General features: G+C 36.5%; 1 protein-coding gene across 1 annotated transcript in view; it reads right to left on the reverse strand.

Moving 5' to 3' along the window:
* ST8SIA4 (ST8 alpha-N-acetyl-neuraminide alpha-2,8-sialyltransferase 4) overlaps positions 1–24,588 on the reverse strand; it is a 101,753-nt gene that overhangs the window by 48,176 nt on the left and 28,989 nt on the right. The window contains 1 exon segment of the mRNA XM_052643983.1: positions 11,480–11,773. Coding sequence (XP_052499943.1) covers positions 11,480–11,773 — 294 coding nt within the window.

Below are 24,588 nucleotides of genomic sequence, written 5' to 3' on the forward strand. Positions count from 1 at the left end.
AGAGAGGTGAAAAATAAAGGAGAAAAGGAAAGATACAAGCATCTGAATGAAGAGTTCCAAAGAATAGCGAGAAGAGATAAGAAAGCCTTCTTTAGTGATCAATGCAAAGAAATAGAGGAAAACAACAGAATGGGAAAGACTAGAGATCTCTTCAAGAAAATTAGAGATACCAAGGGAACATTTCATGCAAAGATGGGCTCGATAAAGGACAGAAATGGTCTGGACCTAACAGAAGCAGAAGATATTAAGAAGAGGTGGCAAGAATACACAGAAGAACTATACAAAAAAGATCTTCATGACCCAGATAATCATGATGATGCGATCACTAATCTAGAGCCAGACATCCTGGAATGTGAAGTCAAGTGGGCTTTAGAAAGCATCACTACGAACAAAGCTAGTGGAGGTGATGGAATTCCAGTAGAGCTATTTCAAATCCTGAAAGATGATGCTGTGAAAGTGCTGCACTCAATATGCCAGCACATTTGGAAAATTCAGCAGTGGCCACAGGACTAGAAAATGTCAGTTTTCATTCCAATCCCAAAAAAAGGCAAAGAATGCTCAAACTACCACACAATTGCATTCATCTCACACACTAGTAAAGTAATGCTCAAAATTCTCCAAGCCAGGCTTCAGCAATACGTGAACCGTGAACTTCCAGATGTTCAAGCTGGTTTTAGAAAAGGCAGAGGATCCAGTGATCAAATTGCCAACATCCGCTGAATCATGGAAAAAGCAAGAGATTCCAGAAAAACATCTATTTCTGCTTTATTGACTATGCCAATGCCTTTGACTGTGTGGGTCACAATAAACTGTGGAAAATTCTGAGAGAGATGGGAATACCAGACCATCTAACCTGCCTCTTGAGAAATCTGTATGCAGGTCAGGAAGCAACAGTTAGAACTGGACATGGAACAACAGACTGGTTCGAAATAGGGAAACGAGTACATCAAGGCTGTATATTGTCACCCTGCTTATTTAACTTCTATGCAGAGTATATCATGAGAAACACTGGGCTGGAAGAAGCACAAGCTGGAATCAAGATTGCCAGGAGAAATATCAATAACCTCAGATATGCAGATGACACCACCCTTATGGCAGAAAGTGAAGAGGAACTAAAAAGCTTCTTGATGAAAGTGAAAGAGGAGAGTGAAAAAGTCGGCTTAAAGCTCAACATTCAGAAAATGAAGATCATGGCATCCGGTCCCATCACTTCATGGGAAATAGATGGAGAAACAGTGGAAACAGTGGCAGACTTTATTTTTTTGGGCTCCAAGATCACTGTAGATGGTGACTGCAGCCATGAAGTTAAAAGACGCTTACTTCTTGGAAGAAAAGTTATGACCAACCTAGATAGCATGTTGAAAAGCAGAGACATTACTTTGCCAACAAAGGTCCGTCTAGTCAAGGCTATGGTTTTTCCTGTGGTCAGGTATGGATGTGAGAGTTGGACTGTGAAGAAAGCTGAGCGCTGAAGAATTGATGCTTTTAAACTGTGGTGTTGGAGAAGACTCTTGAGAGTCCCTTGGACTGCAAGGATATCCCACCAGTCCATTCTGAAGGGGATCAGCCCTGGGTGTTCTTTGGAAGGAATGATGCTAAAGTTGAAGCTCCAGTACTTTGGCCACCTCATGCAAAGATTTGACTCATTGGAAAAGACTGTGATGCTGGGAGGGATTAGGGGCAGGAGGAGAAGGGGATGACAGAGTATCAGATGGCTGGATGGCATCACTGACTCGATGGACGCGAGCCTGAGTGAACTCCGGGTGTTGGTGATGGACAGGGAGGCCTGGCATGCTGCGAATCATGGCGTTGCAAAGAGTCGGACACAACTGAGCGACTGAACTGAACTGAACTGAACTGAATATATTTTAATGTATTATAGATTATATTATATAGGAATATATTTTGTGAGTATGTATATACAGCATATATGAATATTACTTTTATTTTTCACATATGCAAAAAATAATCACTTCTCCAGAAATAATTTTCCTTAATTTGCATTTATAGAAAGATCTATGCTTTTTAACAATAACTGCAGAAATCAAAGAAATAATAATTCAATAGATAAATGGCCCCATAACAAACATATATAATTATCTCTTCTATATCTTCATATATGCACGTACATATATATGCATTTATATGAATGTGTTTGTGTGTGTGTAACATTCCGATGAGGATCTTAATTAATTCTGGTCTTGAAAAACAAGACGAATATTTAAATTCCTAGACAAATGACTTTAAAGCAGGAATATTTTAGAAAGCTACCTCAGTTACTGTGTAAATCAAAAGTTAAATGATGCCTCCCTTAAGGTTAAAGAGAGGATATTCCTGAGGATATTTATGAAAATTCAGTACAAATGTTTGTGGCATTTTGAATATTCATGTGAGTAAGAAAAGTAAAGAATAGAACCAGTGAAATTCAAAGCCTAAAGGATCTCGATGATTATTTATGTTAATATCCACATTTTATAGAATATAAATCTGAGGCTCAAGATTGTAAACAGTCTTGTCTATGGTCAGAATAAGAAGGGTTTGTTTTGACTGTCTTTAGAGGTCAAACTCCTAAGTAATTTTTAAAAATTCTGTAAGCCAGTGTTCTCAGTTTGGATCAATATAAAAACATGTTTTAAAGAGAATAAGTATTTTTTCTCAGAACCCGAGAAATACATCTGTGAACTCCAATTTGAATGACATTGCTGTAGGTCATGAGGGTTATCCCAAGCATTCAAATAGAAATTCTTAATTCCCAGCAAATTTAATGCAGTCATATAGTCAACTTATCTCACATTTGCACATTTCTTTTGTAGCTGCAAAATTATCTTTCAAAGAAAAAAATCATTTGGAATTTTTCTCAAATACAAGGGTAGATACATATTCTAAGCTAAAAGTTAAGGAAGAAATTCATAAAGAGAATTCATATGAAATATTAAAGAATATGTATGAATTGAATTTATCATTTCCTTAAAAATCGTTTTGGTGAAATTTGTTTACAAAATTGTTGGATAACTTTAGAATTATTAACTATGAAGGTTACATCACTGAACACTATGCATGTTTATCAATCTCAATGATCACCAGCGAATCATCAATCCTAATATTTATTCTGATTAATACAAAGTATTAGCTTGTCAATGTAATGAGTATAGTCCTTATTATAGTATTTGTATTAAAACAAATTATTAATTAGAATGTGGTGATAAAATAGGGTAATTGCCTTATTTTTGCTTTGGTAGAATTCAAATAACAAAACTGGATCATAAAAATTTATAATATTATTAAAGGGGATATTTTACTTTTGCTTTAAGTACTTCAATAATAGTTCATAATATTTGCCAGGAAGCAAAGCATTCAGATAGAAATGTTTGAATACTTTTTCCAAAACTATTTATATAAACAAATCTAAAATTTAAATCAATTATCTTTAAGGGGCTGCCCAGGTGGTGCTAGTGGTAAAGAACCTATTTGTCAATGCAGGAGACATAAGAGATGTGGGTTCGATACCTAGGTCAGGAAGATCCCCTGGAGGAGGACACAGCAGCCCATTCCAGTATTCTTGCCTGGAGTATCCCACGGACAGAGAAGCTTGGAGGGCTATGGTCCATAGGGTTGCAAAGAGTCAGACACAAATGAAGTGATTTAGCATGCACAAGCTCTTTAAGAGAGATATCTGAACAAAGTTAAGCATATTCTAAGGGAATACAGATGAAAACTACAAATAAACTCTTCAAAGTACAAACTCAAAAGAAATGGCAGAAAGTACACATGATTCTAATTTAGAACACTTTACATATAATATATTTATGCATACAAAATATAATTTCAAAATATGCTCATTTACTTATTGCCTGGAATTCTTAAGAAATTATCCATTGTAGTTGGTAGTGGAACTGAGAAGATACTTTATGCACTGCTTAATTTTCTTTGACATAATGATAAAAACAATAAGCAAATAAAAGTATAATCATCCCATTATTAAAAACAGCACTTGACTATCATGAATCAAACTATAGTAATTATAAAACTAGAATTTTTTGTCTAACATTATATATTTTGCAAAAATATATTTAATATTTAATCTTATAGAATAATTCAATTGCATATTAAATCACATTATTGGGTTGAATTCTTTTCAGATTTCAGGTTATACATTGATAAGTTTGTTTTCAATATAGAAAGAAGAAACCTTGATTTTTACATTTTGTAATCACATTTTTAAAATTTCAACAAGTCATTTTAAAGTTTCAAAATTCCTTCTTCACTCTTAAAGTCTTAGGAAAATCGTTGCATTCTTCAAAGGGAAATTACAACATAGTAATAAGAGTATCAGACATGTGAAGCTTCAGAATAAATACAAACGAACAGCTTGCAATCCCAAACCAGTGTAACATTGATGCATTCACTTTAATTTGTAATTATAGTTTATTTTTTTTAATTTTCCCCATTTGACTACTCTTTCATTATTTTGTAAGACTGTTTCAAAATTAGAAAATAAGATATTTTCCCCTCCTGTTTCACTTAACATGGCTTGGGAAGAATGACCACACATCAAAAACCATCATCAAATTCTGTGATTGATGGTTATATTCTCAGAACTTTAAAACATGTACAATTAATTTGATGCTTAAAGTTGGTAAGCCATCATAATTTTCAGAGAGGAAAAAATTTAAATCATGAAGCTTGACAGTATGGAAACTAAATGATTCTCATGGGTGTTCAAGGACTTTTTTGCTTTCCAAATCATTTAAAATTTCTACTTGTAACTGTAGTACTTGGAAGAGGCTTTCCATTTTAATACTGTGATGACGTGCACCATAAAATGCATGGACTGCATGAAAGACCTCTCATGGGACACAACTCTAATAATCCATAGAGGATACAAAACTCTCTAAACTATTTTCCTGAATTGTATTAACCACAGGGTTTCAGAGACATGTGAAAAAATACGTAAAGAATATATCTTTGGGGAGTTTGCTCATGGTCTCACATCATGTGAATCTTGTTTCATCAGTATTCCCACTTCCTTATTTTCTTTCTGAGTCTCAGTAACTTTGTAGAGTACAAATATTCCGTTGAAATGCTACATTTGCGTGAATCAATGTGTTAATTTCATTAGTCCCATAAATGAAACAACCTTTGACAAACATCATGTGTACAAATTTCCAATGTACTTGAAAGGTGAAAGGTAAATTTAGGGCTACTTTTTATACCCTAGGCCACAGTTGAGAACTTGACCTTGAGAGGAAAGATGCTGATGTGTAAGCATGAAAGTAGCAAGTTAAGTTCTTTCTGGAGAATACAAAATAAGTCTTGTCAAAAATACCTAAAGTACAGTAATCAAAAGAAAGCATATCACTGACTTCACTAGTTGTCAGAAGCTTGACTCTGTTGTTCTTTGGAATAAAATGTTTAGAAAATGGTGAGATATTTTATATGTATAATGTTTATGGAAGAAAAGTGAATAAGACAACATAAAAGGAGAGGACTGATGAAGTAATTAGTAAAAAGTTTTGCACTTTCTATGTTTAAAATAAATGCAAAGGGGCTATATGAATTTACTGTTGTTAAAGATATATAATTCTATCTAGAGTCTAACTTATTGAAAATGCCCTATTTCAACCATTCCTCTGATTGTTTTGCTGTTTTCAGTAAATGGAGAGAGAAAAACCAGAACCTAGGGAATAAAGTAATAAATCCAAAGTTTATGCAGAGATGCAAAAACCCAGAATAGTCAACACAATATTGATGGAGGAATAGAGTCAGAGGACTGACAATACCTGACTTCAAGATAATACAATATTGTAAAGTAAAACAAATAAATAAAACTAAGGGGAAAAAAAAGACTTACCATAAAGCTTCAGTATTCAGGACAATATAATGTTGGCAAAGAACAGACAAAATAGATCAAATGGAACAGTTAAAGAGCCCAGAAATAGACCCTCCCAAATTTAGTCAACTAATGTTTGACAAAGAAGCAAAAGTAATACAAAAAGGCAAAGACCGTCTCTTTAAGAAATGGTGCTGGAACTATTGGCCATCCTCATTAAAAAATGACTCCCGATAAAGAACTTGACACCTTTCACAAAAATTAACTAAAAGTGGGTGATAGATCTAAACATAGAATGCAAAACTATAAAGCTCTTAGATGATGACTCATAAGACAATCTAAATAACTTTGGGTTGGTGATGACTTTTTAGATACAACACAAAAAGCACAATCAATGAAAAAAATAATTGGTAAATTTGACTTCATTAAGACAATGGGAACAGAATGAAAAGACAAGTCACTGTCTGGGAGAAAATATTTTCCAAAGACAATTCTGATAAAGGCTAGTTATCTAAAATACATACACAAAAACTCTCCAATAAGAAAACTAACTTGACTAAAAAAAAAAAAAAAATGGGCCAAAGATTTCAACAGACGTCTCACTAAAGAAGAGATGCAGGTGGAAAATAAGCATATTCTAAGATGCTTCACATCATATGTTATAAAAGAAATGTAAATTAAAACAATAATTGAAAGTGAAAGTCACTCAGTCGTGTCTGACTCTTTGCAACACCATGTACAACCCACGGAGTTCTCCCGGCCAGAATACTGGAGTGGATAGCCTTTTCCTTCTCCAGGGGATCTTCCCAACCCAGGGATCGAACCCAGGTCTCTGGCATTGCAGGTAGATTCTTTACCAGCTGAACCACAAGGGAAGCCCAAGAATACTGGAGTGGGTAGCTTATCCCTTCTCAAGCGGATCTTCCTAACCCAGGAATCGAACCAGGGTCTCCTGCATAGCAGGCAGATTCTTTACCAACTGAGCTACCAGGGAAGGTACTACTATATACCTATTAGGATGACCAGATTCACCCAAATATAAACTGAAATCACCAAATGCAAAGAAGGCCGTGGAACAACAGCAATTCTCAATCATTGTTAGTTTGAGTGTAAAATGATACAGTCACTTTGGAAGACAGTTAATCAGTTTCTTACAACACCAAACACTCTTATCATGTTGCTGCTGCTAAGTCGCGACAGTCGTGTCCAACTCTGTGTGACCCCATAGACAGCAGCCTACCAGGCTTCTCCGTCCCTGGGATTCTCCAGACAAGAACACTGGAGTGGGTTGCCATTTCCTTCTCCAGTGCATGAAATTGAAAAGTGAAAGTGAAGTTGCTCAGTTGTGTCCGACTCTTCACGATCCCACGGACTGTAGCCCACCAGGCTCCTCCCTCCATGGGATTCTCCAGGCATAAGACCCAGCAATCAAATGAGCTGAAAATGATATCCACTCAAAAACCTGCACACAGACGTTTTTGGTAGCTTTATTCATAACTGCTAAAACTTAGAAGAAATAGATGAATGAATAAACTGGTACATCAAAACAATGAAGCATTATTTAGCCCTAAAAAGGAATGAGGTACCAAGTGGTAAAAAGATAAGAAAGAAACTTAAACACATACTACTAAGTGAAAGAAACCAATATGAAGAGGCTACATACTGTATGGTTCTAACAATATGACATTTGGGAAAAGGTAAAAAACTATGGAGAAAGTAAAAACATCAATGCTTGCTATGGGTTAATGGGAGAAAGGGATGAACAGTCTGAGCACAGATGATTCTTAGGACAAGGAAACTTTATATGATACTATAATGGTAGATACATGTCATATAACATCTGTCAAAAACCAGGGAATGTACAATTAAGGGTAAACTCTGGTATAAAGTATGGACTTTGGGTGATGATCTATAAAGTCAGGTCCACTAATTGTAACAATATAGGTCTCTACTGGAAGATTTTGACCACGGAGACCATGCATGTGTGGGGGCAGGGATTATATGGAACATCTCTGCACCATCTTCTCAATTTTTCTGTGAACATAAAATGGCACTAAGAATAGTCTACTGGAAAAGTATTCATTCACAGTAACCTTGAATTTTCTTATTAGTTTCCTACAATCAAGGTGTCCTTAAAAATATTTGTATTTAATCTTAAGATATCACTGGTGTGTGTGTACGTGTGCATGCTAAGTCACTTCAGTCGTGTGCACCTCTTTGAGACCCTTTGGACTGTAGCCCACCAGGCTCCTCTGTCCATGGGATTCTCCAGGCAAGGATACTGGAGTGGGTTGCCATGCCCTCCTCCAGGGGATCTTCCCGACCTGACCCAAGGATCGAATCCACATCTGTTATGTCACCCAGCAGGCAGCCAGTTCTTTACCACTATTGCCACCTGGGAAACCCAAGTGTGTATATGTGTATGTATGCACATGTGTATATGGATGTGTACATGTAAGCATATATGTATATGTATGTGTTAGAGTGTGTGTGTGTGTGTGTGTGTGTGTAAGACAGGACAGAGTGACTTCTTTGTTTTTCTATGAATCAATGATACTCAATTTTTAACACATCAAAAAAGATGTGTGGAGAAATAAAGATTTCACTAAAGGTAAATTCTTGGGCAATTATAAAAGTATTATTTTAACAATGGTTGTAACTACTGTCATCTGTTTCTACATGACAAGAGATTAATACATTAAAAATTATTAGTGTGAAATCTAGGATGACTGTAACTTTGGTTTATATCTAAATCTTGTTTTCTACATAATTTAGGATACTAAGGCATTAAAAATATTAGTTTATGTTTTGGGACACACTATGTATAAAAATATAATTTTGTGACACCAACAATGGAAAGTAGTGGGGAGAAAACTTTTTGTGTGTTACTGAAGTTCAGCTGGTATAAATTCAAATAAAAGTGTTATAACTTTAAGATTTCAAATGAAATCCCCATGGTAACCACAAAGAAAATAGCTCTAGAATACACACAAAGGAAATGAGAAAGAAATTCAAATGTTTCACTGCACACACAGACGCACAAAATACCAAAAAACAAAAGACTAATATAAGAACAGGAGTGACTATACCAATGTCAGACAAAACAAATTTTAACTTAAAAAAATTACAAGAAACAATGAAGGACATTACACTAAGTGAAATAAGCCAGTCATAAAAAGACGAATACTGTATTACTCCACGTATATAAGGTAGTTGAGTTGTCCTGGAGAAGGCGATGGCACCCCACTCCAGTACTCTTGCCTGGAAAATCCCATGGACGCAGGAGCCTGGTGGGCTACAGTCCATGGGGTCGCTAAGAGTCAGACATGACTGAAGCGATCTAGCAGCAGCAGAGTTGTCCAAATCATAAAAACAGATAGGAGCATGGTGACTGCCCGTGAGTACGGGGAGAAGGGGATGGGGAGCCATTGTTAACAGATGAAGAGTTTCAGTCTGCGAGAGGAAGAGAGTTCTGCATGTGGATAGTAGTGATAGCTGTACAACAAAACTAACGCACTTCATACCACTAAATTGCACACTTAAAATGGTTGAGATGGTAGATTTTCTGGTATGTGTGCTTTATCACAATTTTTAAATGAAGGAAAAAATATAGACCAAATTAAGTGAAGTGAGTGAAGTCACTCAGTTGTGTCTGACTCTTTGCGACCCAGTGGACTACCAGGCTCCTCCATCCATGGGATTCTCCAGGCAAGAATACTGGAGTGGGTTACCATTTCCTTCTCCAGGGGATCTTCCCGACCCAGGGATCGAACCCAGGTCTCCCGCATTGGAGGCAGACGCTTTAACCTCTGAGCCACCAGGGAAGCCCAAATTAGATTTTGTTAAAATTAAATTCCCATACATCAAAGGGCACCATTTAGAGAGTGAAAAGCAAACCACAGACTAGAAAAAATACTGGCAATACACTTGATTAATAAAGAAATTAAAAAGATATATTCCTAGCACGACACTTTATGAAGTTTCTCTCTATTAAGAACTCTTTTTTTTTTCAGACTCAATCTGTAATTACAGGAATCAGTAACTTAAAAAAAATTACTTATCTTCTGAATGCATATATTTTATCTTTGTTAAAACTTCATGCCAAATGTCAAGAGAATGAAAGTTGAATAACCAGGATCTAATTGCAAGAATGCAATCTACTTGTGTGCAGAATAACAATTAAAAAAAAAAAAAAAACTGTCTCAAGAATTAAACAAAGAAATGACAAATTCCTGAAGGAAATTATCTCAATAACAAAACAAAACAGAAAACACCTTAGCCCAGTCCAAATGACAGTGTATAAAGTAAGCTATTTTAAACTCTGAGTTTGGAAACATTTTTCTTTTGGGACTTCTGTCCATTGTATTTACTTGGTACCCTGAACTTGCCCATCATTTTCATGTCCACTGACTTTGCTCTACATTTTTATCATTTTATGAGTAAATTAACCAAAAGCCTCTATGGTCTTTGTATCTCTAGCACTTTTCCTTGTCAATACAGTCTACAGTTACAAGATTTAATCTCCTAAATTCACATATCTAATGATGCTTCATGAAGGATAAAACTGATTATCTTCCGAACCAGATCACAAAAGTTATTTTGTATCCTATTGCACCAAAATGGACTCCATTATTACACAAATTTACAACTCATTAAATTATTTTCCTGCCTCAGTTTGCTCTAATGATGCAATAACATTTCCTTCTGGTTTCTTCTTTTTTCCCCTGACAATCACTTTAAAGTTCTTAAAAATCACTTCTTGCATTAAAAGTCCAGTTCAGACGTTAGATTTTTGGGACTTCTTTGTTAGCATGAGGAACAAATTCTACACTTCAGACAATATTCCCCCTTATCATTGTTTATGCCTTAGCTCACTTTACAGGCCTCTATTTCTACCAGCAAGCCTATGCATTCCTCTAAAGCAGTGATCAGCTCTTCAATTTTGAATCTATAGTATCTGACATTCAGTAGATATTTAATAAATATACAGTATTGCTTATCTTTGTGTTACGCATGTTACACACACATGTATGCGCAACTGAATTTACCCTTTTGGTTATTTGCCATTTTGAAACAAGAGTCTACTCCTGAGGTCTTTCTGTTGAGCTTGTATTAATAAAAGGAAAATATTGACATAATCCATAAAAGTGGCATCTGTGACTTTAGTGGGGAAGCATTAAGGCATATTATCTCAGCCAGCTTTATCACTCGTTGGCCTCTTAACTACAGATGGGATTTAATTACTTCTTACAGACATTTAACATTTAAGCTTCCACAACATTGCCCACTAGCTATTTAGCACTTCTGTTCATAGTTTTTACCCCAAATTCATCAAATTATACTATGAATTCTTATTATTCTTTAATGCAGCAACAGATAAAAATCAGTCGTTTGTTCATAAGCAGATAGAAGTAAGTGCCAATATCATATGTTTGCCTTTTCAAAGAAGAGAAGTGCTAAAATGAAGTAGTAGGTAAATAAAATTCAAGTTGGTAAGCAGAGTAGCCATTATAAAACAATGGAAACTATTTCTATATACATATATATATATGTATATATAAATTACTGAAGTTCTTTCTGGCCTAGGGAAACTGTGTAGGTATATGCACCATTGTACCAAGGACAGACTGGTCCTTTGCAGACACTTACCCTCTGACAGCATGAATAAGTCTCAGTGATGGATAAGCAGTCCGCACTTTCAGTTTATTCTTAAGGATTAATGCATTAACCCACTCCACGTGCTTCTCTCCTCCTTTGACCATGAAAGCAGGGATCCAAAGGACACTGTCATTCAGCATGGAAAGTCTATGCACAAATTTTTCTCTGTCACTCTCATTCCGAAAGCCTCCAAATGCTCTTTGTACAACTGATGGATTCATGGTAATAAAATCTGATTTAGTTCCCACATCTGCAGCAAACTCCACCACAGGGGCTAGATTACACCTGAAGAGGGAAAAAATTAATGGATAAATTAAAAGTAAGTATGAAGCATTCACTTATAAAATAGCATTCATGAAAAGAAAAAGCGGAATGAGCATGTTTTTTGTTTTTTAGGTTTTTTTAACCAGGTAGGGAAAAAAACATAATCTGCCTGGTAAAATTACATTTTCAGCAAGTCAACACACTTTCAGGAATACAGTACTGTCTTCAATAAGGATTACAATGGGGCTCAAATTGTCATTTATACTAACACAACCTGTTGTTGAATAATACTCACTGCTATTATCTTCATAAAACCATATGATATGAATTCCTAATAAGGGAATTTATGATGGTAAATTCATAAGAGCTCTGCCAGGAAGTAGGCAGTCTAAGCCACATGTTGTTCAAAAGTAAGTAAAATACACTTGACCTGATAGTCTAACCTGCACCACTTGTCAAGGTTAAGTCACTTCAACAAGTTTCTAAACATATGTAAGTGGAGATGGCTTTTCGGTACCCTGAGGTTAAGGGAAAAATATAACTCCTTGCAACATTTTCCACAAACCTATTTGTAACTGCTTTCCCTAGGCCTAAATGGGGAGGAAAAGTAAGAAAATGGAGTTACTGCATTTAATATGCCTTTTTGAGATGTTACCAGAGAAAAATCCTCTACCAAGGGATCAGATATCTTTCTGTCCCTTTTGAGGACATCCTCAAAATGCCTGTCTTCCCTACTAATCAGACATGAGCCCTTTGTGGAGGAGGACCCCTGTTCTCACTACCCGAGCTCCTGGGCCTCACAAAGTACCTGATTCTGATTCTACTCTTGTAACCTGATTTTTGCATTTTAAGAAAGCTTTGGAAAGCACCTGGAATTTGTCTTCCACTTGTGATACTTCGATTCTGTCACAAAGAGTTCTGGATTTGATGAAACTTAAAAAACAGGTTTTAAATTGTACAATAGTTTAACTTGCTAAAAAAAAAAAAAGGCACATTTTAATTGGTTGATCAGTGAAAAATTAGATTTTTAACAAACAAGAGTTTGCTATTTGGAAAAAAAAATAATTTGAACCTATACATTCATGAAAACACACTCTCACACGCACAGATTTTTTTTCTTTTCTTTTTGGTTGTTTACATCAGCCTTTCAAGTGAAGGGAAGATAAATTAATTTCCTCTTGCTGCATTTTTGCAGGTTTGACTGCATTATGCGAGTTTCTCACATTTCTCTACCTGCTGCATTTCTCCACATTAATTAAATTCTCAAACCAGTTAAATTTAATTAGAAAGTAAAGTGTGTGTTCTATTAAAATTATTGGCTTAATATCGTTCCTTATCTCTCTTAATTAATATATCTGATTACTTCCCAGATCTCTGACAACACTTACCTAACACAACCAATATCTTTCATCTCAAACAATTAAGCAGAGTCTCTGTTATCTAGGCTGAGCTACTGAGAGAAAACAAAGTTAACACGTCATATTATTTAGAAATAATCTCAAGTCATATAACTTTAATTATACCCACTAGATTATGTGATAGAGTATTTATCTGTCTCCATCCGTGATCCATGCACTGTTGGAGATTAGTTATTACTCATTCCTTTCACAGTAAGAATACTAGCGATGGGACTGCCCTGGGAAAGAACAGCTACATCTTATAGTGTAACTCACGGAAGACTAAGGATATGATTATTTTTAAAGTCTTAAAATGCACTCCCCATCAGCTTCAAAAGTAGTCTAAAATTCTAACCAAGCTGATTATAAGATGGATTTGGAAACTGTGGAAATACCTTCTGAACAACACGGGTACAGACACTTCCCCTTCCTTAGGTAAAAAATAGACAGCGCTTGCTAGCATGACAGTTAACATGTTCCTGTCTGGGGAGACAGCTTCAGACAGATCTTTCTGCTGTAATGATACCTGAGCCATCCTTTTCAGAGGATTCTACCAGACGAAAAACAATATCTATAAATGTCATTTTCTCTATAATTGTACAAGTAATCAGAGCCAACCCTGTTAAAGACAGCCAAGATAACATCCCAATGAATTAGCTTTTCAGGGAAAAAAAAATGACTTAGTTTATGCTTTTCATTCCTTTTTCTGATCACATGTTTAAAAGCCCCTTCACATCCCGTGTTTGCAAACACCCACTCTTTAGAACAGCCTCAGCTCAGTTTCTGAAACAGGACTGTCTGGCCAGATGTTATTGAAGAGTTATTAAGGTAGTCATCAATAAAGCTGGGTGCTGAAAGGCAGGGACTTTCCACCTGGGAAACAAAAGGAAACTAACAGAATAACAAGATTTCTGGAGAACAGGGGTCATCAAGAGGGAACTAACTATCTGAGGAGGTAAAAAACGCTAAGTGGCTGTGATGTAAACCGAAAGGGCATCAGGCGATCAAAGAATCATCAGTCCACCTGAGCTTTGCTGTAAAGTTTCTATGACCCAAGCACAGCCAATCAGGCTTTGTGAAGGATGGAAATGGAAGTACTGAAAATAGACCGACAGAAGGACACACTGTAACATTTAGACTATGCGGGCTCCACAAGCCTGCTTGTTCTTTTTGTTTGGAGTGCCTATGCCTAAGGAAAGATTAATATCATGTCCACATGTGGCCAGCAAATTAACTTTGCTGCGGTTGGATTAGATATGTAGTCATATAATTAGCTGAATGATATAATCAGGGCAAGCATTAAGGAAGCCAAAATAACCAACCAGCTGTGTTGTACTCCAGCAATTCAGGAGACTTGTGAACTTCACAGCATTACTAGTAGCAATGGTGCTGATTGAGCAAGATTATAAATAGGTTTGCAACCACACATTCTTCATCTTCCTTTTTAATAAATCTTCTCAGGAATTACAATAATCAAAAGTAGCCAGAATGGGTAGCAAGCATTTATGAATCATTATTTCACGTTATTCTTAATCTTGTAAAATTAAAGAGTGCCTGACTTTTAAATGGTGGATTTCTGTGAGTCAAAGCTACTGAGTATATAAGAATATTTAATGCACTCAAGTTCCGCTTCTTCAGCCAAGTTAAATTTGTGTGTGTGTGTATTAGATGCTCAGTCGTGTCCAAATCTTTTTCGACCCCATGGACTGTAGCCCACCAGGCTCCTCTGTCCATGGGATTTCCCAGGCAAGAGTACTGGAGTGGGTTGCCATTCCCTTTTCCAGAGGATCTTCCCAACCCAGGGATGGAACCCTGATCTCATGCATTGCAAACAGATTCTCTATCATCTGAGCTACCAGGGAAGCCCCAAATTTTTATACTGACCAACTATTTTGACATATCATAAACATGAAACCATATCTAAGAATTAGGTATGGTGGCCAAACTCACTGCTTATTCAAAGCTGCCCAATTTTCAATTTGTTTGTGTTTATTTTCCAAGACTGATTAAAAACCTTTGGGAATGCAGCCAGCTCCATTTCCACCCTAGACCTCTGAAATTTCTTCTGTGACCTCAAGCTAGATGTGATGCCCTCTCAACAGTCCTTTTATGTAGAATTGAAGGCACTTTCATTTATCTCACGGCCATATAAAATATTCTTTCATGCATTTTAATTTTAATTCATTTAATTTTTAAGGAAAGCTGTGTTTATTTCACCATAATCGCTCAAGACCACCTAATTCTCCAGCAAGACATATCTTTTAGACTTGTCAATATTCTCTGCATTTCCCTTAAGTTATGGCTGAACAGTCGTCTAACCAACTAGGAGGTCCCTCTTTCAAAAGTTCAACAGATATGCCTTAAGAGTTCATTGTGCAAATACAACACATTGCTCAGAATTGTTTTCTTTTTTTCGGGCTATGTTACACTTTGTGCTAGTTGGCAATGATGTAATCTGGCCAAAGTATGATCCTGACATTTATTATTAGTAATAGCAATATGAAAATGCTCAATTAGCCACATGTTTACGTATCCCACAGTGTGAGTTATATACCCTTGTGCTACCTAGAGAACTAGTCAGTTGAGACACTGAGGAGAAACAGCAGGCACTGTGATACAGGAGGCTGTTAATAACAACTCAGGGGATCACAGCCTTATCTTTATTTATTCTTTCTCACATTAATGTTCAGACAAGTTCCAATCACATAATTTTACAAACACATCCTTTTTTCTGTTAGCCAATCTCACTGTGTATTTTGCTGTACTAACACTGAAATCCCTTAACTCAAACCATCATAACCTTGGAACCACATCTGTCAACTGGCAATGAAATGGGAGACGACCTCTTTTCTTTTCTGCCCTGAGAGGAAGCACATGGTTCCTAGCTGCTCCCATCCTGTTTTTGAGCTTGAAGAGTCAAGAGAACACTGACTCTCTAATACCTGGCTTTGTTCTAGGCTTTGTGGTTACCCTCTCAAAACTGCTAGGGGAAGCCGAAACATGCAACCTCTCAGCCTCTCTGGCTTTTCCTGAGGTGAAGTCAGTAGAACTGAAGCCAATACTTTTTGCAATACTTTGAGGTCAGGAGGGGTATTATCTCCACTTAGGGGTGAGGAACTAGGTCAAAGCCGATTAAGAAACAAGTCTAAGGACAGAGTGTATAGAAAATAAAAGCATAACTATTTAAAAATTGCTCCAGGACAGGAGTTTTAATTGACACTATTTACACACTGATTTCTTTCAGAATCAGTGAAACTCTCTATATGTTCATCTTTCCCCCAACCCTCCTGTAAGGAAGAGAATGCCTTACCATTTGGTCTCAAGCATATTCTACAAGGCCACTTAGTCACAACATTCCCCAAACATTGAGCAGTTATTGAACAAAGGGGTTTTAAATATCTAACACAGCGAAACAATAGTTACACTTCAGGTCTCTTGAAAGAAAGGATTTTTTTAAATGCCAGTAAAAGGATTAAATAGCTAATTGATGTCACTTTTTGAAATATGGAGCCTAGGGTTAACAGATGACGTATATGGGGTATAATATTATGTAGCAGACAAAGCGTAAGAGTTGGAGATGAAGCATCATGTTGCAGATTTGAACTTTCAGTATGGTAGATGAACACAAAAACACACATCGTGCGCTATGCTTGCTGATAACAATGAATAAAATCCTCAAGTTGACAGAAATAAATGCAAATGACACATATCATGAAAATGACTAAGTGACTAAGTAGAAAAGAGGTTTCTTTTCACAAACCCAGATTTGTTTATATTACTGGCAAGGGTGGGAAAACAGTGTCATAGTATTTCTAGGGAAATCACAGAATTGAAAAAAAAAAAAAATCAAACTCATTCTAGAAGACAGCGATCCACATAGCAAAGAAATATCTTAGCTTACATCATTCCCATACTTCAGTCAAAATCAAAATAGCATCACCCATTTGGCAAATTTGCTACAACTGCACAGATATTATTCAATAAAACTTAGTTTTTTTTTCTGGTGGGGAGAAGGAAAGGGATGCCAAAGAATGAACATATTGTGCTTAAATCAAATGAATTTCCATGCATGTGATTGTTTTCTTTTTCACAAAGTGAATATATATAGTTGCAAGACTAATATTTATTTGAATTATACATGTAAGTTTCTTGAAAATGCATATGGCATTTTAAACACTTCCTTTGCAATTAAAAGTGAAGGATCATTTTAACTTTTCTGAAAGGGGTATAAAGGAAAAATTCTGGCAAAAAAAATTCCTGTTGAGGAATTCCTTTTCTCTGGTAAAAATTCATTACTAGAAATATTTAAGACAAGGAAAACCAAGCAAGATTCTTAGGATGTATTTTTCAGCCCTCTTGTCCTAGTCAGGGAACTGAACTACTCCATTTATCAGTGGTTGCTGAGCAGTTACTATTTTTTCTACAGAGGGAAAAACTGATTTAGCATGGAATTTATGGTCTTAAAAATTATGCTGTACATTAAAAGGAAAGAAACAGCATTCATGAAATATTATAGCTGATACTTTAATCACCCATGCCAGAAAACCGAGGCAGAAAAACGATAACATTTTATCTTTGCAATTCATAGTGTTAATAAACTAAGTACCACGTGACCGTTACATTGGTGGCGGGAAACACACGCGAATTTTCTAACATTTAGTGATGATACCAGCAAACTTGTCACAGTAATATCATGCTGACACAACTGTCTTGTTTAAGAAGACAAAAACTTGTCATTCTAAACTACAAATATCATTCTAAACTACAAATGTACTTTTCTTTTCATTTGTTTTGAAAGTACAATCCAAGATTAAAAGATGATTTCTTACTTAGTATATATAATCTATTTGACACATGGTCCTGGAAAGACGGTTGATATAATGTTCAGAAGAGTCAGGTATTCTGAGGCTCACCAAGCATTCAGAAAAGTATCATACCATGCATGGATAAAAATGAATATTTCATTTGCTAATATCACAAGGCAGGCCAAGGCCATCTCACATTAATTGCATCATATTTATTCTAAGTGGGTCTTTATCTCCATTTAGCAGAAAGTCACATTCTGACTGACTAAAAGGACTTGATCTCCACAGTTCTTTTATCTTCCGTATCTGGTTCATCACAAAGCCCTAAATATCCATGTCAGAAAATCTCTCCTTAGTATGTTCTCTCTTCTTCATTCTTATCGGTATTTTCAAAGCTTAGGCACCACCATGTGCGTTTGAACTATCACTGGAATAATTTTCAAATTGATTATTACTTAGCTATAACAACTGATGAATCATGAATTGATCTGCAATTTTTATTTTTAAAGATGAAGGAAAATAAAATGGATTATAACAGAACATGACAGTGTTCCATGCACATCATCTTACGGAAATTTATTTCAGGTTTGCATGTGTGTAGCATTAATGACAGTAGCTGGGGAAGCAACAGGAGGAGGATATCATGATGTAAGTTGTATTTCTTGCTGTAATATTTATTAAGCAGTACTGAAAAACACTGCTCTAACCAGTTCTATAAAACCCGGACTCCATCTTGATCTGTCTGTTTCAAGGATGGTATCATCTTATTAATAAGCATGCTGCTGCTGCTGCTGAGTCGCTTCAGTCGTGTCTGGCTCTGTGTGACCCCATAGATGGCAGTTCACCAGGCTCCGCCATCCCTGGGATTCTCCAGGACAGAACACTGGAGTGGGTTGCCATTTCCTTCTCCAATGCGTGAAAGTGAAAAGTGAAAGTGAAGTCATTCAGTGGCATCCGACTCTTTGCGACCCCATGGACTGCAGCCTACCAGGCTCCTCCGTCCATGGGATTTTCCAGACAAGAGTACTGGAGTGGGATGCCATCACCTTCTCCGATTAATAAGCATATTTGATCACAATACTATCCCAACCAAAAACCTTCAGTGACATCAGTCCAAGGGTTTTCATAACTTGCCCCTACCCTTACTTTCCAGAATTTTCTCTCTACATGCTTGCCTGTCTTGTATCCCAATGGCATCAGACTACTCCATGTAGTTCTCTGTCTGTGTCTCTTTATCTATGATGAACATCTCTGACTGTAATTATTCCCTCTCTAAGACACTCTAGCCTCCAACCTCAAAACGTCCTATCTTTTCCTAAAACCCAAAGGTTAATATCCATTGCAATGCTTTACATGTTTTCTTTGGCAGAACCGACTGCTTCTGTCGCACTGCTCTAAAACATTTACCTTATCTTTATTCTATCACGTATGGAACTCCATTACATTTAGTTGCTTGTGTAGGGTTGCTATTTCTTTAATGCAATTAGTTAAGCCAAGAATAATAATGATGTCGGTTACCCTGTGTATGTGAATTGAGAACCTGTTTATTTACAGGGGTTACTTGATCTCTTAGTCTTCTAGGAGTGCTGCTGAGGCTCTCAACCAAGCCCTGAAAATTCACAGGCCTCTGGGTCACAGGTTAACATAACTCTGAAAAATGGGCAATTTTGCGGGGCTATTTCCCCATTTAAAAGGGACAGGCTCTCGTGGGCTGATGATGATAAATGCCGAAGAAAACAAAACTACCACTTGGTTTGTGCCCCAAGGGTGTCAGTTCGTGAGCTCTGCACTAAATCTTCTGATTCTCTGTACAACCACTTCAATTTTCACTTTTAACATGTTTGCTCCGTTAAATACGTTAAAGGCGTTTCATTAGAAAGCCGACACAGTGTGCGTTTGGGAAAGTGAATTAAGGAACACCAAACATACTAATAAACAGGTGTTAAGCTGAAAACTCTGAAGCTGATAAAATGTTTAACCGTCAGAAGGTATGCTAACTAAAGTACACAAAAATTGGAAAACAATCATCCTTTTTAGCTGGAATTATTTACATTACAATAAGAAATGCAATCTGTTTCACTCATGCACCTATTCTAGGTGACGTGTGTTTTCTATGTACCAAGCCATCATCATTCAAAACAAGCAAGGTAAGGCTAGAGGAGTTCTAAAGGCCGATAATAATTTTTCAGTCTGATATTTAAAAACACTCACAAGTCAAAATGTACCCATAAGAGAATACACAGGGATGATAGGTGGAGAAAAGAAACTATGCTGCTTAGCATTCACTGACTGGTGGGGTCCTCTCTCCCTTTTATTAAAGTCTCACAGTTTCAGTCTGTGGTTTGTATAACTGATACTTTGAGTTATCCTTTAACCAAGACAGTGTTCTGTTTCTTTGTTAAACATCAGATAAAATGTTGAGATATGCCTAAAAGTCTATTATACATTAAAATTACCCAAGACTCTGAAATCTCAGCAGATAATTAAAGAATGGACTGGAAACATCTTTGTATTAAAGGAATCAAACAATACATTCCAAATGTTAATAGCTTTCTTAAGTTACATACAGAAGATCATGCCTAGGAAAGTTGAAAAGATAAACTGAAGGACAAGGCATGTGTATCTATATGTTTACAAGGTAAGTAGGGTTTTTATTAATGATCTCAATCACTGAAGTTAAAAAGCATGAAAAGCATATCCATGCAATCCTTCGATAAGATGGTATATGCCAAGAGTAGGGGCAAGAATATTCATACAAACACAACATTCCTGGAAAGGGGGGCTATTTTCCTGTCCCAGGTTGAACAGCCTTAAAACTCAGTTTCACTCATTTTTATAATTAATTCCTTTTGTCTACCTGGCAGCAATGCTATGTTCTTAGTTTCATTTTTACTGTTATTATTACTGTTACTGTCCTGTTTTGTTATTCATCTCTCCATCAGACTGTCTCCTCCATCAGACTGTGAACTTCAAACAGAATAGACCATGTAATTTATCCCTATATCCCAAATACCGACTGAAATCCCTCAGATCTTGTCATCTAGTGGCTGCTTGATAATTATTAGTTGAATGAAGAAATACTTGCTGATATGACTACAAATTAATGGAGTCACTGCTTCCATTTAAAACTTCAAGTAAATGCTTCTTGTTATTTAGGAGACATATATTTGTGCCAAATGTGATTTCCGTACTTACAAAATAATTGTGGACCCTAACTCTGGACTTCTTTTCTAAACAATTATTAATCACAATAGAAAAGTCCCTCTCAACTCTTCATAGGATCACCATGCTCTTGACATTGTTCAGTCTGATCATTTATATAATTCACTAAACATAATAAGAGCTATCATATTCTACCTTATGCCAGATACTATACATATCTGTTATTCAAACTTACAGAACATCCAAATAATTAAGTATAAGTAAGTAATCATATTCTACAAATGAAGAAAATCATTTCAGTTTATGAACCTTCAGAGTTGGGATTTAAATCCAACTTTGTATCTAAAACATTATGAATCCAAAACTTACTGCACAATACTGCATGCAAATGATTGTCATTGTCTAAAATACATATTCATTTTCTCCCTGCCCCCACACACTACACTTGGCACTAAAGACAACATACTAAAAGCAACAGGCTACAAAATCTATAAGTTGCAGCTTTATGTATTTGTTTAAAGAAACATTTCCAGATTTCTCAGGTAGTGATAGAGCTATAACATGACCCCAAATGTCCTAAGCCCCTGTTTATCACTCATCTTATCTATAACTCAGGTTTTTAAGATAATTTTCAAAGTTAAAATTGTTCTCATTTCCAATTTAAAAATAGTATTGGTATTCACTACATGGAAAAACATGCACACACACAAACACTAACAAGAACAGAAGCCAAATTACTTTTCAAATATAGGACACTTGCAAATCTTCCCATAAGACCATCACTATAAACATTTGGTACCAAATTGAATTCTAATATTCTGAAAAAAGATTCCATTAATGGCATAAATCAAGCTGTAGTTCCAAGAATCTTGGTGGATGCCAGTGAAATAGATGGGAAATTCTGAAAGAGATGGGAATACCATACCACCTGACCTGCCTCCTGAGAAATCTGTGTGCAGGTAAAGAAACAACACATAGAACAGGACATGGAACAACAGACTGGTTCCAAAGAGGGAAAGGAGTACGTCAAGGCTGTATATTGTCACCCTGCTTATTTAACTTCTATGCAGAGTACATCATGAGAAACGCTGGGCTGGAGGAAGCACAAGCTGGAATGAAGATTGCCGGGAGAAATATCAATAACCTCAGATATGCAGATGACACTATCCTTACGGCAGAAAGTGAAGAGGAACTAAAAAACCTCTTGATGAAAGTGAAAGAGGAGAGTGAAAAAGTTGGCTTAAAGCTCAACATTCAGAAAACTAAAATCATGACATCTGGTCCCATCACTTCATGGCAAATAGATGGGGAAACAGTGGAAACAGTGGCTGACTTTATTTTTCTGGGCTCCAAAATCACTGCAGATGGTGACTGCAGCCATGAAATTAAAAGACGCTTGATCCTTGGAAAACAAGTTGCGACCAACCTGGGCAGCATATGAAAAGGCAGAGACATTACTTTGCCAACAAAGGTCCACCTAGTCAAAGCTATGGTTTTTCCAGTGGTCATGTATGGATGTGAGAGTTGGACTATAAAGAAAGCTGAGCGCCAAAGAATTGATGCTTTTGAACTGTGGTGTTGAAGACTCTTGAGAGTCCCTTGGACTGCAAGGAGATGCAATCAGTCCATCCTAAAGGAGATCAGTCCTGGGTGTTCATTAGAAGGACTGATGTTGAAGCTGAAACTCTAATACTTTGGCCACCTGATGCAAAAAACGGACTCATTTGTAAAGACCCTAATGTTGGGAAAGACTGAAGGTGGGAGGAGAAGGGGATGACAGAGGATAAGGTGGTTGGATGGCATCACCGATTCCATGGATGTGAGTTTGAGTGACTCCAGGAGTTGGTGACAGACAGGGAGGCCCGGCAGTCCATGGGGTGGTTAGGAGCTGGACACGACTGAGCGACTGAACTGAACTGAGTGAAGTATATATGAGAAGTGGGAGGTCTTATCTCCTAGAAAAATGTCAGGGTCCTTTCCCAAAACTGTACTAAGTGATACTGCTGTGAAACAATTTCTCTCTCTTTTGATAGTACTTTTATTCACCAGTTCCTCATGTATTTTGTACATATGGTGACTTCCCAAGGCCCCGACCTCATCACACTTAGAATAATCTGTATAAATCATTAAAACTTAGTCTTGATCCATAAATAACAAACTTACGGAGGGCTACAGTCCATGGAATAGCAAAGTGTCAGACACGAGTGAGCGACTAAGCACAGTACTTAGTTATCAACAGGGAAAGGTTTATGTATGTAAAGTTGAACCACTTCGCTATACACCTGAAATTAACACAGCACTGTAAATCAACTCTATTTCAATCAAAATTTAAAAGAAACAAACAAAAACTTAGTCTTATTTTTCTTTGTCTGAGAAGTAAAACCCTTCCCCTGATTTTAGGTCTTAACATTGGCTCGCATATATCAGGAGACAAGGCAATACTCCTGGCCCAGAGGAAACAGAAAACCAGATTAGAGGATACACAGTATTAAGCAGAGAATGCTATTTATACAAGTTGATTGATAAGAAGGAAATTTATTCATAGAACATGACAACCAGAAGGGAAAAAATTCAAACCACAATGCAAGTTGACAGGCTCTATTCCAAAGCTGTCTACTGAATCATAAGAAGATAGTCACAGACTTTTAGAGCCAGAAAGGAATTTATGAGTCCATCTAGTTCAATGGCTAGATTTGGCATATTAGGAAACTGAAGCCCCAAATGGTTTACAGTATTTGTTCAAAGTCACACGGCTATATTTAGAGGCAATGCCAGCCAGGGGATCCAAGTTTCTGAACTCTCTGATGAGTATTATTTTAACTGCACTTCATGAGAGAATACGTACTGCTGAGCAACAACAACCGTTTAAGCACAAATATTTACATCTTCTGTGTACCTGGGTCACAGATATAATTTTACCACCATGAGTATCCCACCAATATGTTAATGCTAATACCATCAAAAGGAAGGAAGATCTACATTTATTGAATAGCTGATGTGTATTTGGATTTATTCTAGACAATTTCACACATATTATCTATACCCACAGAAAAAGGGAAGAAAGAGATTATTTTCATCATATTACATATAAAGAAACTGGGGTTTAGAAAACTGAAAATAAATTGGATGGAAAAGATGGAGCTTGAAACCAGATTTATCTTATTTAAGGGCTTATCACATCTGATTATCTGAGAGAAAAGGTCATGAGTCTCCTCCTCTATGATCTGTCTCTAGAATATTTTGACATTTTTTTTGGCACAGCAAGTGCTTAGTAAAAGAAAAGAATTCTCATTGGATGATCCACAGACCACAACTGGAGAAAATGCTAAACCTTATAAGGTTGCTTTGGTGTTTATTTAAGCTTTTTTGCTTTTTTTTGTAGCATTGAAGTGAAGTGTCTCTCTCAGTCGTGTCTGACACTTTGCGACCTCATGGACTGTAGCCTACCACGCTTCTCCGTCCATGGGATTTT

Source organism: Budorcas taxicolor, chromosome 7 (genome assembly GCF_023091745.1).
Source record: "Budorcas taxicolor isolate Tak-1 chromosome 7, Takin1.1, whole genome shotgun sequence".
Taxonomy (NCBI): Eukaryota; Metazoa; Chordata; class Mammalia; order Artiodactyla; family Bovidae; genus Budorcas; species Budorcas taxicolor.